Below are 14,726 nucleotides of genomic sequence, written 5' to 3' on the forward strand. Positions count from 1 at the left end.
TGAAGGGGGTGTGGCTTTGGAAAAAAATAGCCTCTTCCGATTGGAGAAGCAGGGACAGGCAACAATAAACTTGCTGGTAGATGTGTTTGTAATGTATCTATTCTTGATTTTGCTGGCTCAGGGGTGCATGGTGATGTCATCAATACTCATTGTTCATTCAAACAAATGCAACACTGAACAGAAGCCTGGACACTATCTCATTCCAGACAGACTTGGACACTAGTGAGTCTGCTCAGAAGAAGAAAAGCGCAATTAAGGGGAAAAAGAACAGACAAAAAATTGCATTTGTTGAGACTCAATTAGTGAGACTCTGCGGCAGTGGGAGAAGAAAACGGGGGCGTGGCCTTTTTTGTGTCTGCATGTAGGCCGTCGGTTGTCCCTGCTCTCCTCCAGTCAGCAGGGGTTTTCTCCTCCAATCACAAGTCATCAATGGTGCTTTGGCCCTCGAGCAAAAAACCACGCCGACTGGCAGCCCTCCACCACATGCCCGGCAACGGAGCGATCCGTGGCACAGCCCTAAAGAGTCATGTGATCACGCCTCATTCATCACGTTCAGTTTCAGATGCAGCAATGGGGAAAGATACGTGATCAGGATGTTTGAATGCCAAGCTTCGCTTCAGATGCTTGTTAAGGCAGTTTAAAGCCATGATACTTTTCCTTTCACTGTAGCGTACCTCTGCAACACTTTCCTTCTGCTTAAACTCACTTACAATAGTGAAATTTGGTATTTGACATCTTTTTGTGGGGAATTTTCCTTTACAGACAGAGCATTATTTATTGTGTATTGTAGATTTACAATATACAAAACACAATAAATAATTGTATATATAATTTAATATATTCACATCAGCCCATATCTCCACTTACTTGTTTGGTTCTTTGCTGGGTATTATCTGAATACATTCTCTTTTCTGAAAGGTTTTCTCTATCCAGGCTTTCTGGGCCTACAAAACAAATCAAAGGCAAAACAAGGAATTAAGTGAAGATCTGTGGTAGTTATCAGTGTTCTTCATTAGAGAAATGCATTCTGTACTCTGAAAAACACCACATTAGTAAGCCCTGCTCATGGACAAGGCAGTTGCCCAACAAATTTAAGTAAGCTTCTGAGACCTTGAGCATTCAATCAATATTTGTCGTTAACTTGCATGTGAGTGTGTCTCTTCTTACCGGAGAAAACTAAAACCTGAATGAAAAAAACTAATTACTGCATTTAATTGAAAGACAAAGTTAAGGTTCGTCCTGATTAAATCCCAATTGATTAAATCCTGGCCCTGGTTTTTTTTCCTTTTTAAATTTAACTGAAATAACTGGGTGTTTGACAGCCCCACAGGTTTACCTCTAAAAGTATAAAATATTCTGTTTATACCGCTTGCAGGGTTTCACAGAATAAGGCCTGTAACTATAGGTTTTTAGGAACAGCTCACGGAGCATGGGTGTACCGTGAAGCTCAGCACAGGATACGGCACAATGCCGTTTTTGCTCTTTTTTCTCTCTTTTAAGATAAAGATAGTACTGTGCCAATAAAGACAGGACCACAAGGAAGTGCCTGACAAATAAATGCACTGAAAGGCTTTTTTGCGCTCCCACTGTAAGCCAGTTTACAGCTGCTGCAGCAGGCGTGTGCATTGGACAGTCACTGATCCTGCTTCCATTCCCCTTCAGGATACACATGCACATATGTGTGACATTAATTACTGCAAGAAATTCTGCTTTTAGTCGTGCAAACACCCAAGTTTCAGTGTCCTTCATGGAGCAAATCCTCTTACCCTGAGCCAGATCGTAATCCCTCCTAAATGCTAAAGTGGAGGCCCTGCCTGCATGCCCAAGGATGCTCCAGTACATGCCAGTGGAAATGTGTGTGCAAAGCCTGATACTTTTAATGACTTACACTATTATACCATGGCGATTAACACTGCACTCGCTATGAAAGCTCTCTCTCTCTCTCTCTCTCTCTCTCTCTCTCTCTCTCTCTCAGACTTCAGGGTTGATGGATAGCCAACATCACATCTGAAGCTGTTGTCTTTTTCATAAACATAAACATTACAAACATGAACATTTAATTGGATCTAAACTAAGGGGATGGTAACAGACAGAAATAAAAAAAAAGTCCAGTTTTGTTCGTTCAACAATAACAAAAGTTTTTTGTACTGAGTGTTTAGCTCCAGTAAACCTAGGATCACAACACTCAATACCCTTCTCTATGCCCTCTGTCCTAGAACTGTGGTAACAACGCACAAGGTTGTCTAGTATGGGGTTTTTTGACCCTGTTCCAGTGCTGGACCAAAAATATCTTTTCAAAACAATGTCTGTCTGGGCTTTTAGGTCCTAATTAAAACCAAGGCGTTTGAAGTTTAGCCTGTTCTGGATGTTCTGACACGGTTGACACAAAGAGGACTGGAAAAGGCATGAGAAAATGCTGGAACCCCCACTCCCCACACGCACCCACACACCCACCTGTACACCCCCAGCCCCCAAAAGTAGCCTGAAAAGTATAATGAGTACAGGGTGCACTACTTCCTCACATTATCAGAACAGCAGAAGTAATGCCCTCATTTCATTGGGTGAGTTGGGCTTATTCCAGCCAAAAACATTTTTCAAACTTTTCTAGGATTGTAACAAACATGTACCTGAACTCTCAGCTGCCTTATGAGATTTAAAAACTATCAATGTTTAAGTGGAAGTAAAAGTAGTTCTGTGGTCTTTTGAACCCTGATAAACGACTTTACGTTCGTGAAGATACAGTGCTCTACAGTTATTGTGCTCTCATTTGCTTTGCAGGCAGACATACATTAAATTCGTCATGTTGGCTAGTTTTCTAGCTGGACCTTTTCTGTGACTGTTTATGTTGGCAGTCAAGTGTGTTGCAGTACAGATTAAGGGTGGTGCGCCTCCCAGGATTTGATCTGTCAGAGTCCAGGTTTCAAACCCTTACTCCCACATGCCTGCCCCTGTCTTCTACCTGTTCACCAACCAAACTGATCTGATGACGCCGACATGACAGGTTTCTGTTCTCTTTGGAATGGTGTGGTAAACGACAAAAATGTGTCATTTTAAACTTTCCTACAACTTTTCAATGAGAATTCATATTCTCATATAGTTGCATGCAGTTAGCTTCATAACTTTTAGGGAGCAATATTTTAAAGGAACCGTTCTGAAATATCCTGGATTGTTCCATGGTGCCTGATTCCTAATCGCTAATATGATTTTTTCAGTCACCATTTTTTTTTCCTGGCAAAAATATTTAAAAAAAGTTTTTTTTTACGAAACAGAACAATGACAAAGAAAACGAAGAAACACCCTGAATATTTTTTTTATCTGTCAAACTAGGCTATTAGCAGACGTTTCTGAAATACCTGTGGTGAAGAATGACTAACGGAAAATGAACAATCACAACAAATGTCTTGTGCACAAAATATTGAATGATTTTTTTAAAAATGGCTGTTGAATTATATAATACTCTAACCAGCATATAAATGAAGGTTGTGGGAAAGAATGAACATTCCCCCGATAGCCCGCATTTAGTGATCCTCCACGCCTAATTGGCTGCATCAGTATGTCCCCTGAACAGTGCAGCCTCCACCACAGAAAGCTCCAGCAGACGTGAGCCTGTGTGTGTGTGTGTTCTGTCCTACCTGGAGAGCACCTGAAGAAGCAGGCAGGCAGGTGGGAGCTGAAAAAGGCTCTCTCCGAGGCCGGTCCTGGGGACGCCCCTCTCCCTCCTGCTCTCCTCCAGTCCGCCCAGCGCAATGAAGCTCACAGCACAGGAAAGCTCATCACTTTATGGGGAGCGGTTCATATGATGAGCATGTGAGCAGGGCCTTTGTTCGGCCGGGTCTCATGACTCCAGTTCAGGGTAATCCTTTTGGGAGTCTCATGACCCTTCTCCATGACCACTGGGTGTTTTCAGCCCTGGAACAAGGCACAACAAATCTACTCTGATAGCACCCACCCTCCACTTCCACCCCCGCCTCCACAGTCTCCAGCTCTTTGAGCTTTTTCCTTAGCGCTTCTTTCCCACAGCCACGACGAGAGTCCAGTTGTACGCGATGAAGGCTGAGATGGAGGAAGAGAATGCGGGTATTGCCAGCCGGTGGAGGCAGAGGAAGAAACAAAATTTCCAAAAAAGGGGGGTGCCAAAGCACCCAGAAAGAATGAAAGCTCCAACTTTTAATTTGAGAGTGCCCCCCCTCCCGCTGCTTCAATTTCAGTTCCCATTTGCATAATTGAAACAATTGGACACAGACATTCTTTTGAAAGGCTCCTTGTTAAGAAATGACGGGGGCTCCAGTTGGAGGCAAGGTCATCCACCCTAATTCTGGTTAATCTTTTTTCCCTGTAATAGACATTCAATAGCCAAGAAAATCTTTTCAACTGAAGTCAACCTGGGCTGAACACGAATGGTCTCCTGGACTTGCAAATGATTGTACCTCTGAATAAATTCTGTATGCCACTGACCAAAAATATGTCGGACATATCTAGTGAACCTCTAACTTCTCTCTATGAGGAAAGGAATCATTTTTTTGTTTCTTGCTTGAATACTGTCTACTCCCTCTACAGTATCTCTCTCAGCTGAAGAATGGGGAAAGGCTAGTTTGAAATGAAGCGTAACTGCAGTGGAGAAAGGCATTTAGCCTGCTACGCTGTTTAGCATTACAGCAGCTCTTAACTCAGGGCCAGTGTTTGGTGATGTGACAGGAAGCTAAACCCGATGCGCTTCGTGTTACGCTGCTTGGATTCCTTCGGCGGTACAGGCGCTCCCTGCCTTCGTTTTCCGCCACAACGTTACTGAGTGTTTCTCAAACACTCTGGACGTGTCTGTGCAGCATGCAGCCTGATTCAAAGATTCAGATTCAGCTGAATATATTGATTGATTTTCTGAATTGCGTGAGCACAGATGGGCTTTTAACCTGGTTTAATTGTGGTAAATGTCAGACAGGTATTGTTAAAACAAATCGCCTCATTTGCAAAATTAATACATTACAACCTTCAATCATTGTATTTCCTCAATTTTTTACTGACCAGTAAATGCTGATACTGTATAACAAATGCAATTATGAAGGGAAAAATTGACATTTGCATTGAATAGTTAAAGATAATCACAAATGTTGTTTAATCCAGACTGGCACTGCTTTTTTGACCAAAACAACAATTAATTTAATTGCCCACTGTCCGTCAGCTTCCACTTATGTAATGTTTTATGTCAGGGTGTGAAGAGATGAAGAGGGTGCTGCACATGTTTATATGTGTCATTGGAAAGTCTTTGCCTTTGTCCAGGTGGAAGATGGCTGTGGGTCAGCGTTTATCCACCAGCCGTCCAAAAGCAAACACACTGGCAAGGAAAAGAGTTAAAGGCAAAGCTTGCTTTCCAAAGTCTTCCTTTTATGGTCCAGACAGACAGTTGGAGGCAGCGGAGCCACAACCCCTTTTGTAGCCACTTTTCTGGGCCGGCTTTTCCCCTTCGCATGCAGCGTTAGGGGGAACTTCAAACGCCGGCCGCTTTGTTCCACGCCAGCGTCCGTGGCCGGTGGGATTAGTTTTGCGTGAGGAGTTAGTCGTCCCTGTGCCGGAAAATCATCCGGAGTCGGGTGTGTAGCAGACTGTAAGGAACCCAGACAGTCTCTTCAGTAAACCTGCCCCTGAGCTACAAAAATAAGATTTACTTGCACACGGTGTGCCATGTTAAGATTCCAGCTTATCCTTCCAGGATTTTACAAGGACTTAGCAAAGAGTAATTAATTGAATCCTATTGTACAATTCCCTGTGAAGCGGAAGAACGTACCAGAGAACCAGGCCCAAAATTATTGGTGCAGGAGTGTGTAAGTGTAAGGGGTGTTTGACTGAATCTTTATACCCAATTCAATGATTCGGCCTACTCGCTATTGAATAATTGGTGAGATATGAGGCACATACTGAGCCCTGTTAGGAAGTACCTCAGTGTAATTGAATACAGCTGAAGTTCAGAGGTAAGGAAGCTCAGCAATTGTTGATGTTTATTTAAGAAACCCCAGAGTTGGATACAGCGTGGTGTTTCGCGTATTTGATCATCTGTGAATGCAGTCTTGTGTCATGGATTTGGCTCCGTCCCAGAGATCATGCTGGGGAGGCTCAAATTTTAACGGGAATACCGCCAACTGAGTCCAATTCACTGTATACAGTGGTTATCGGCATAGCGAGAGTGTAAACAGGAAGTTAATTATTAGAAGTGTACGTGGGTGTGAATTTTGCCTTTGCTCTTAAGTAAAAACAATTATCAAAAAATATTGTTCAGTTAGATTTTTAACTGGGAGCTTAAAGCTGGGAAAAATTGAGCAGAATATAAATTGATCGAGAGTTTAGTGACAGGCCAGGCACCCAGGAAATGTAATTCCTAATCAGGAAACTATATTTGGACCTGGATTAAATCAGTGTTTGTCCTCACGAATACGTTGACTCGTAAATAATCACAATTTGGTTCATTTTAGTGATTGCATTTAACTGTGAGTGACAATGTTAATTGAATCCAGGCCTCAGTTTCTTGTAATGCACACAAATAAAGAGCTTACAAATCCAGCCATTATAAGCAAGTGCACACAGCCACAGAGACATTAACAGGCCTCTTATGGAGACTGGGGCATGCAGTACAGGTTGGACTATAGCATAATCTGAAAGCAGCCACATGGCCTCTTTGAGCCCTGGAAATACACCTGAATGTTGATATCTTTGTTACAGGCATAAACAGATTAATTATACCCTCCAGCAGCGATCCTCTCAGTATTTACCATGTCCAGGCGGGGAGTGACTTCCTGAATTGACTGGCTTTAAGTCACAGTTTGGAAAGTGGCAGAGGGCTCATCCGTTTTACAGTGACGCATCTTTGCTGGCCTCCTAGCTGTGTACCACTATGGCAAATATGGGATGGCTGGAACAGCTTGAGAGGGGGCTATGGGGGGTCCCCCCCCTCCCTGTTCCCCCTATGCCCTGTGCCACAGGGGCTGCTGCTAATTACAGATGTAGAAATGAAAAGCCGCTGACGTACTTACAGCTGCTTACTTTAACTAATTATCCTCAGAGACTAAAGTCCAAATCCAGCAAGAGAAGGAACCGCCTTGTTCCAAGATTCCATAAGTAACTCAAAATCCCTAAAATATTCTGAAGTACTCAAATATGGTGGAAATCTGATTTAGTTTCTCTAAGCAAATTAATGTGAATTACAGCCAGTTTCCATTGCAGTTTCAGTTGCAGTTCAGTAAATACCGCCAATTTAATAAAATCCAGCTCTGTACTGAATTTTAGGAAAAAAATATTTGTTCACAAAATATTGCTGTAAAATGATTAGAATAAAATGGGATTTTTGTCTGCTGGATTTTCAAAAAACAGATCATTGACTGCTAATTAAAGAATTATTTTTTTCCATCGACACTCATTTTGAAATTCCCACTGTAGACATGGCACTGAAAGGTTTTGACATCATATACATTTTGATAAACAAGTGGAAAATCTTCACAATGACAAAAAATGTCTACCACTACTCTATTAATTGCCTCAAGGTCTTACGCCATTTTACCTTGTTGTATTTAAAAAGAATATATGGGTTTCTAACATGCACTTTTACATTTAATTGTGAATGCTAATGCATAGCAGCGTGTCTCTCACTAAAGAGAGCACTGTTTTTGGTCACCTGACCCTTTCAGCTGCACAATCCCAAAGTGCCCTTAAGTCTCCCCTCTGTCTGGAAATCACATGGTTATAATCTGCTGATCCTTCAGCTTTCAGTCTGTTAGCAGCAGACACGGTGGGCCAACATCATTGCTTGCACCTTGCAGTATACTCTTATACTCTGATGCTAACACACAGTCAGGTCAACATGTTTCCCCTCACAACTGTGCTTAATCATATATATTGTGGAATTGTCAAGTTATCAAATTTAGGAAAACAAACACAATTAAAATTGACAAAATTGTGAGAGATAGTATACATTTTAGATTTGGAAAAGTAGTACATTCTCATTTTTATATACAGTGTTTCCTGAAAACAGATTCTGGAACTAAATCCATTCACCTAAAATCACCGAGGTTTCCCTTGGGTTGAAAAGGCTGATCCTGGCACATTCATTTTGAAGGAGCTCAAGAACATCTTCATATTGAGTTATTGCCACATTTGGGATATAGTTTTCTGTACAGATTTTTGAGCCCTTTAATCTGATGAAATGGAACATTGGAGGGACGGGAAAACAGTCTTGTTAGAACGTGAGGTCATGTTGTCATTTTTTTTAAAACAATGCAGTACGTTGCCTTTCTTGTACTCTGTAACATGTCTGCCACGCCTTGTTGAAATGGACAACGCTAGCACAGACTACAAAAGTGGAAAAACATCACATAATCGCATTTGTGTAGCCGGGAGCGCAGTCAGCCAACATTCAAAGCTCAAATCCAGCTCATCTCCTCACAACGCACAGCCCACGGTGATGGCGCAATGACCACATGACCTCAGCTGCTGCTGCATATGTTGGCAAACAAAAAAAACGATCTTGCCACATTGGCCATTGAACAGCGGTCAACAAGCTGTCCAGCTGTTAGCATTGCGTGACTGGATTTTACACTGACTCTGCATCAGACAACAAACATGTCAAGTGACGTTTTCTGGAAGCAGCCTTGCTAGCATGGTGGAAATATGAAAGATCTATCATTATTTCACCCAGCCATTATTTTACAGTTATGCATCAGCAGACAATGCATATCTCAGCTGAAACAACTGAATAAGCATTAATGGATTGAAAGTATTTTAGTTGGCCATACCAAATGCATCCCCAGATTAAATAGACATTATGAAGTCAATACAAAAATGCTTCATACATCCAACTACACACTTTGTTTTCCTATACCTCCATATGTCTTTTATGGGCTTAGGACTGCAGATGAGGAGAGAGAGAATCTAGCTTGTTATTGACTACCTGATCAAAGTTCAACATAACTGAATTTGATCAAGACTGACGTTGGTAAAGTATGTGGAATGTGATGTCACCAGGAGTGAAGATAAAAGGTGTTGCTAATTGAATCTGCTCGGCTGAGTGGCTGAACTGAATGCATGGGGTTAGATGCTAACAAAAGGAGACAAGGAGCAAAATGGAGAGCTTTTTTGTTTTTGCATGCAGAATGCTGGATATTTGCCCCCACACTGACTCATTAGAAATAGGTGACTTTGGAGGCAACAAGAAGCTGTTGAGTTGAAAGGTGGAAAGGTTGTTCGTGTGTTGCTGCCTAGTTTTACCCTTCGTGGAATGTTTGAGAGACAGCAGATGAAGCAGTGTTTCAGTCCCAAATGTAATTTTTTTTACTTTGAGAGGTTCACTTTATATAGCTGTTTTCCTGTCAGCTCATTTCTCAAAAGGCTGATTGTCCTCCCAGCTATGCAAATCCAGTTAGCCATCACATGAGAACAACATGCCATTGATTAGCCCTGAGATTGGAAAGAGTCATAAGATCTGTGCTTTTAAAGAGTGTGTGTGTGTGTGTGTGTCTGTGTGTGTGTGTGTGCGCGCGCATGCGTGTGTACGTGTGCGCATGGGGCATACCATAAGAAAATGTTATTAAAATAAAGCACTATAGAGCTATCTAATGTTTAGGTATTTTTGTATATATTACATTTACATTACAGTCATTTGGCAGCCACTTTTATCCAGCGAGACAAAGAGTAGTGTGAAAATATTGAAATAATAATAATTCTCTGGATCCTGCACAACAAATAAAAAAAATAAACACAGTAATTAAAAAAACTTATATTGGTGGCAAGTTAAAAGTAAATGCATCATTAGCCCTGCACAGACTCTAAAAAAACGGATGGCAACAGTGATGCAAACAGCAACCCGAGGATCAAATCCACTTTAAAAATGAAGGAATATTGGGTGGACATGCACTTATGCTTAAGTAACCAAATTACAGACAACATAGTTTTTGGAGCATTGCCATGTGTAGTTTTACTGTGCCAAATTTAACAGAGAAATGCATCACGCTCCGATAAAAGCAGGTAATGTGGAGCTTTGTATGTCTATGTATATCTATATGTGCTATATTTGTATACGAGAATGAATGCAGCCTGTTAAATGGCTGGAAAAGGAAAGATTGATGTCATGCCAGTTGACTCTGGTTAGCCTATGCTTTTTGTTTCATTGTATCTTTTATAAAAACAGTCATTCAAGGTAGAGAGTAAAATGATTTTGAGCAACAGTTTGGTAACAGCCTGTGTTTGAAGCCATTTGCTACAATCCTGTATCTCCACATAAAAAAAGGAAAGGTAAACCCAGGTTTCTGGCATGCAGTCCAGTCCTCCAATCACAGAGTCCGATGTGAATCAAAGGCAGAGGTAGTGAGCAGTTTAGGAAGGGAGGGAGTGATAGCAGCTTCCCTCTCTAATGTGAGGGTAGGAGTCCATCTGTCATTTGCCCCAGTTTTAGAGTCTGGCCAGCAGAGCAGGTGAACTGACGCTCACTTTCTAGCTGCTTTTTCCAAAGAACGCCGCGATCCAGACACGCTCGTTCCTAGACAGATTTGGGCCGGTGCCTTCGACACACAGACAGGCGGCTAGGCTAAATACAGTAATGGCAATATCCCGCCAGAAAAGCTGTAATTATGCTTTATGGGTTTTCCACATGTGCACATGGCGAGCTGAGAGCCGGGGAGAGGGATAGAGCTGTGTGTGCAGGCACACAGACCATGGACACAAATATTATTGATTAATTATGCCTGGTGACTGCGAGTAAGGATTCCTACTTTCTCCCCCAAATTTTCTCTGATAGTGACATTCACTCACTGGATATAAAAAATAGGAAACTCTGTACTCTCATATCCTGAAATTTAATCCCAAGAAAGGGATCCCAGCTGTTTACCAGCTAGCCAAATAGCCTTTAAAAAAATGTTTTTTAATGTTGTGGATTGTTTACTTTTGTGATTTTGTTGAGTCCCTAACACATCCTTGAAACATTTTCCCCTGGGGAAACAAGTACACAATGAGCATGATACTGACCTATCTACAGTGTAGTTGGAAAGCTGTGGTTTGGGGCAGGGGAGGGATGGTTAAAAAATGTTGTAAAACCTAAAGCATTGTGATTCACCGCAACCCTACGGCGGTGTTGTAAATCATTTTAATAGTGTCTTATGCTGGCGGGGTTGTGCTCATCAGCACAAGGAAGAGGTTTCAGATTTAACACAAAGGTTGCACAGAAGGGATAGGTTACTCTGAGACCCATGGTTGTCTGTGTCTGCAGACCAGTCCTGATAGCACACTAAGACCCAGTGCCAGAGATGGAATCTATAAAATTATTACGGATTAAAAAAACAAAAACCGAAAAAACAACAGGATTAAATTTAGCGGTGCAAACAGAAAAAATGAATTGCATTAGTTTCCACTCTTTTACTAGACTCCTGGAACTCAAATTCAAATAGCGGGCTGATTTTATCAAAAGCTGGGATTAGGTGTTATGAAACTCACAGGCTGGCACATGGATTAAGTTTTCAGTCTCTGTGGCCAGATCCCAAATGGAGGGTCAGATCAATTATAAACAAAGTACAAAATGGGAGGAGGGTGGGGGGCGTTGGCTCCAGGATATGCTTTCTAAGGCTAAATTCATATTAATACTCAATTCCCATTTTTTGCTTTGTTCTGGGGCCTCCTGCATAAAATGGTCGTATGCACAGATTTGATCGTGCAGATTTGAAATTGTGCCCACACCGAAATCCATGACAACATTGAGGTTTATGAACCTTGAAATTGTTGTGAAAATATGCGTTCCTCTAAGCAAGCTCCAAAGCATGTGTACAAACTATTTCTTGTTGGCTGTTCAGCTGTATTGCAGGCATAAGATACATTTTCTTTTTCATGTTTCAATTACATTATTTGGCAGCATTTTACTGCCATTTCCAAGCGATTTAAATGGTGAAATAAGATGTACTAAGTTACCATATAAGGATAATTGAGGGATTTCACTGGATGGAATTGTAAAGCTTGTTCACGTGTGCAAACTTTTAGGAAAATCTTGATTTAGAAATGAAATGCGCATATGTTTGATTCACGAAACTTATTTCATTCGCACGCACATTTCATAAATCATGAGTGCACACAACGATACATTTTAGTAGGAAACCCATGAAAATTCTATGCATGAGGCCTCAGATCTTTTTGCATTGACTGTTCACTTTCACGTTCACGTTTGCAAGTGACCAGTATCAGACGCAAGTGTGAACAGACCTCTGCCCTGAAAGAACCCGCGAACAACATAATATTTGTGAGACAGTCCATCATGGAAACAAAAGTAATAGCGGCACGAGCATAGAGTAAGGCTGTGTCTGAAACAGCCTACTTGCTGACTATTAAGTATACAAGTTGTGTACAGGTTGTATAGATACAACTCGTACACTCAATAGAAGGCACGTAAGATGTTCCGAACACGGCCCAAGATTATTTGCTGTGGAGGTGGGATGAGGATGAGGGTGAGAAGGTGGAGGAAATGGAGTGATGACGATAGTGATCTACAGCTGCACAGTGAAGTGTGAAGTTTGAAAAAATACATGAATTCTGATATGACAGTTCTCACAACTGTCACATGGCCACAGATCTGATATGTATCCAGTCTAGGACCACATATGGAAATGGCTCATAGCTGATATGGAACGATCAGATTTTGTTTTCACACAGCGCAGCAGAAAATCAGATCTATGTCACATGTAGACAAAAAATTGTTTTAGGCCACTTCAGCCTGTAATCTAAATGTAGCCGTAATATATATTTTATGTTGTTTGTGTCTTAGTGAAGTCTGTCATTTTAGTGTCTGGATTCATTCATACCACAGTACGGTTTCAGCTCCATTGCATTTAAGTATACTGACTGCAGTATAACAGTAAGTAGCACCATAAACACTGAAAGATATATATTGAATTGCCCTGATCAGTACCAGAATTAAAATATTTTAATTTTAAAATATAAAATCTGCTCAAAAATGATTTACTGCTTTATTAATGACAAAAGGTTTGTCACACTTCAGCATACTCCCTAATGTTACAGTATGTATCTGTTACCCATAAGTTCCCCAGTAACATTGAATAATGATAAAGAGTCAGTTATTTGTCAGTAATGCGATTTGATTAACTATTCCAGTGGCACTCAAGTGAATATCAAAACTGTTCTTTGGGCGATCAGCCAAATCTTTCCCAGGTCTCACGGCCTTCCTCACGCCATTTCCCTCCTCTTCTGGTCTGTAAGTAGGGTATATGCGTACATTAGTGTGTTAATCATGTGAAAGCAGATTTGGGAAGGAATGAAAACTACCGCGTTAATCTGAAGCAGCTGCTGGAGCGCATACTGGGGCCATTATGCCAGATTAACGGGGCCCAGCATGGCCCACTCGTACCCTCACATAGGGCTGCCTTCAGGCCGTCACCGCCGCCCCCTGCACGCGGGTCCCCCCCCGTTATGGTCTCAGGCACTAACCCGGTCGCAGTGACCGCTCATCTCATAGGCTTCCCTCCCCCCTGTAATGTTACATAGACAGGTACTACTGAGACCGGTGTCGCCATATTGCCTACAGAGTTTGTTACAGAGGCATAAACGATGTGGTACAGGTTCCAAACCACTTCAAGTGAGAGCTATCCTTCACTTTTCTGACGGTAATATAAAAACTAACAACTTTTGACAAAGGCTCAGAAAAACATAATATGCAAGATATTTTATTGATGCTATTCATCGACATGGAAGTGATCCTTTGATGTTAACATGACATCTTAAGGGGCTGCTGCGTTGCTCACACTGTAGCCTACATGTACGGGCCCCATGGCCTGGTGTCCACAGGGCAATGTACAATTGGCTCTAGCCTCGCCAAGGGATGAGAGGGTTTCTGCCAGTTGCTCACTAGTGCCTCCGGCTGCTTGATCAGGAACCAGTGCATTTGTCTGTTGAGCTGCAACAGACAAATGCACATGAAGTGTCTTCCTCTGACTCATGTTTGTGGGTCTCAGCCTATGAGTAGCTGTGCGATATAAGTGGCGGCTGACATGCTCTGCTTTAGAGGAGAGGGCATGCTTATCTTGAATCAGCAACCAGGGTTGAAATGGACAGTGTACTTCCAGCATGACTGAGCGTGGAAAGCATAAGCAAAATTTTTGAAAGCATTAAAAGTATTTTTTAATATTCTTTTTATATTTATTTTTTTTAATATTCTGTGCTATGTATCCTTATAGAACTTTTTTTTTTTTTTAAGGAATCAGAAGTTTCCTATAAGGAACCGGGTCGTGTTACCAGTTTTTCTGTCTGAGACCTAGAGGTCATCCATAATCATAACAACCTACCCACTTTGTTACATTACATTACATTACAGGCATTTAGCAGACGCTCTTATCCAGAGCGACTTACACAACTTTTTTTTACATAGCATTTTACATTGTATCCATTTATACAGCTGGATATATACTGAAGCAATTTCGGTTAAGTACCTTGCTCAAGGGTACAACGGCAGTGTCCTACCCGGGAATCGAACCTGCGACCTTTCCCACAGTTCCTTACCCACTGTGCTACACTCCGTCATTAACTGCAACCTTTCCCTAAGCTACACACCCTGCCCTTACTTTTGCCACAGCCCTGAGGTTCATTATTAGACCTTCCATGGTCGACACTACGGCCTATTATGTGTCCCTGTGGTGCAGCAGGGCGCAAGCCAATCAGCAGCCACTTATGTGCAGCCTTTATGAGTTGTGTCCTTTGTT

The 14,726-nt window shown here is 41.7% G+C and overlaps 1 protein-coding gene across 1 annotated transcript in view; it reads right to left on the reverse strand.

Moving 5' to 3' along the window:
• Window positions 1-14,726, reverse strand: part of LOC118215582 (transient receptor potential cation channel subfamily M member 1-like) — a 40,305-nt gene that overhangs the window by 21,550 nt on the left and 4,029 nt on the right. Inside the window, exons 4-5 of the mRNA XM_035396476.1 lie at window positions 3,633-3,752; window positions 868-944 (exon numbers count right to left, since the gene is read on the reverse strand). Coding sequence (XP_035252367.1) covers window positions 868-944; window positions 3,633-3,752 — 197 coding nt within the window. The remainder of the gene's footprint in view (window positions 1-867; window positions 945-3,632; window positions 3,753-14,726) is intronic.

Source organism: Anguilla anguilla, chromosome 16 (assembly GCF_013347855.1).
Source record: "Anguilla anguilla isolate fAngAng1 chromosome 16, fAngAng1.pri, whole genome shotgun sequence".
Lineage (NCBI taxonomy): Eukaryota > Metazoa > Chordata > Actinopteri > Anguilliformes > Anguillidae > Anguilla > Anguilla anguilla.